General features: G+C 55.1%; 1 protein-coding gene across 1 annotated transcript; it reads left to right on the top strand.

Annotated features, from left to right (window-relative positions):
• Nucleotides 1-256: 256 nt before the first annotated feature.
• CTAM01_17045 (uncharacterized protein) lies at nucleotides 257-564 on the top strand (the record flags this gene model as incomplete). The annotated part of the gene is made up of 2 exons (XM_060533037.1): nucleotides 257-282; nucleotides 330-564. 2 exons carry the CDS (start codon nucleotides 257-259, stop codon nucleotides 562-564), a joined length of 261 nt encoding a protein of 86 aa, XP_060372385.1.
• Between the last annotated feature and the right edge of the window lie 1320 nt (nucleotides 565-1884).

The raw sequence follows: 1884 nt of genomic DNA, 5'->3' as shown, positions 1-1884 counted from the left end.
CCCAACGCGCCGAAGTACCTCGAAGTTCCCTTTGTATCACTTCTTCCTCACTGCATTTGTTTGCGCCACTTAGCTCTCTCATCGGCCCCAGCCACATACGCCTTCCATCGCGATGCTCACACAACGTTGACCTTTCTTGAACTCTTGTCCTTCACGACAGTTCAAGCAACAAACCAAGATTTCTATCAAAGCCAACTGAAGCTGGCTGGAGGTAGACTCACGTCCTTGCTTCCAATTGCCCGCAGCGGGTGTGCCGATGTCAGGTGCAGCACGCCCTATCCAGTAGGCTTCGGTCTCTCCTGCTGCAATAGTGTTGCTAATTCCTTCAGTGTCCAGCCGTTTCTAGCAATTCCGTCTACCTCGTCCGGTATCTTGCGCCTGCCCCTCACGTTGATTACCGACATCGAATATCAAGAACGCCTAGCGAAGCGCTCAGCGGGCACATTACCCATCCTCGTGGGCCCCTCTACCTGCCTGCCATGTTCCCCTCGCCTTGCCGTCAGACCCAAAATTGCCTCTTCTGGAAATCTGGGAGATGAATGGCGATCACGGGTGGCGCTGTGAGATCATACGACCTTGAATGATGGTCCGAGACGTCGCATCATTTCGATGTGCTGTGTCAGGCATCATGACGAGCGCCCGAGGGAAGGCCCTTGGTCTGAGCCCTTCCTCTGGCGAGGGGAGGCAAGTGTCGATCACGAATTAGCATGTTTGGGAATTACCAATCCTTCCACCTTAGCAGCGGTTGGAGCATTGGCAGCAGTGGCGAGAAACTCAGCGCATGCCGCGGAAACTGGTTTTCAGCTTGCCTGCGAGCCAAGAGAGGGCGATGTCTGCCTCACCATGGGATTCCTGCACTTCGAGGACGCATTGGTCAGGGGTTATGATGGCTGGCGCCGACAAAATTACCTTGTTGGGCAATTCACGTCTCGACTGCAGCCTAAAGTTGTCGCCCGCCTCAGCAAGATAACAGCGACAGGAACGGCCTCGTATATCCGAGATGAAGCACGCCAAACGCTCTGCTGCTGAACGATAGCCTGCTCCTCAAGGCGGTTCAGCTTATGCAACGTTAGTCCGGGCCTGGGATATGGATCGAGAAGCAATCTTCCACCGAGACTACCAGAATGAGCCTATGCCGGCATCTCGGAATGTTTAGCCATGGTGGGGCTCTTGGGAACGGCTGTGAACAGTCGCGGAAGTCTCCATGATACCGCAATCTCCCAGGGGACGGCGCCACAAACACAACGGCACTCTTGCAAGAGGAGGGGTGAGGGCTCGCCGACGATGACATTGCCGAATTTGGATGATCTCGTGCCATAGGCAGAACAGCCATGCCTTGAAGCTCGTCGTCTCCGTGCCCGTGTCCAGGAGCAGGAAAGATGGATGGCCGGACTTCATTCAAGGGTTACAGTTAAGCCGGCTTCTTGGCTCAACGAAATAGCCTGAAGAGGCAATTCTCGTGTCAACATGCCAGGCATCCGGCTCTGCCTAATCTCGGCTCTCGACGGAGTGGCTCTAGCACTGGTTGCATTGCATATACGAGACGATGGGCGCCAGGAAGCTCGAGGACATCCCGAAGCGCCGGCGCAATATTCCTAAGATCATTCGACTACGAGCTCTGTCTCATGTTCCAACAGAATGAGCCTATTGCACAGCTTGTTTGGCACCATGCACGACGCATCGTGCAGTTAGCCCGGACAATAAAGGGGCAGATGACCTTCTCACCCATGCTTAGGCATGGGTGATTGCGCCAGTTAGAAGGTTCACCGGGCTCGACGGAGGGTCGAGTTCAGCTGGACAGGCCTCTTTCGGCGCAATTCCAAGGCCGAACGCCCGCGTCAGTGAATGGGTGTAGATTTTGGACTGGCAACTATGATCCATGCC

This window comes from Colletotrichum tamarilloi, assembly GCF_030869305.1.
Source record: "Colletotrichum tamarilloi strain Tom-12 chromosome Unknown Scaffold_317.1, whole genome shotgun sequence".
NCBI classification, from domain to species: domain Eukaryota; kingdom Fungi; phylum Ascomycota; class Sordariomycetes; order Glomerellales; family Glomerellaceae; genus Colletotrichum; species Colletotrichum tamarilloi.
The sequence above is the reverse complement of the archived record's forward strand: the minus strand, read 5'-3'. Positions and strand labels throughout refer to the sequence as shown.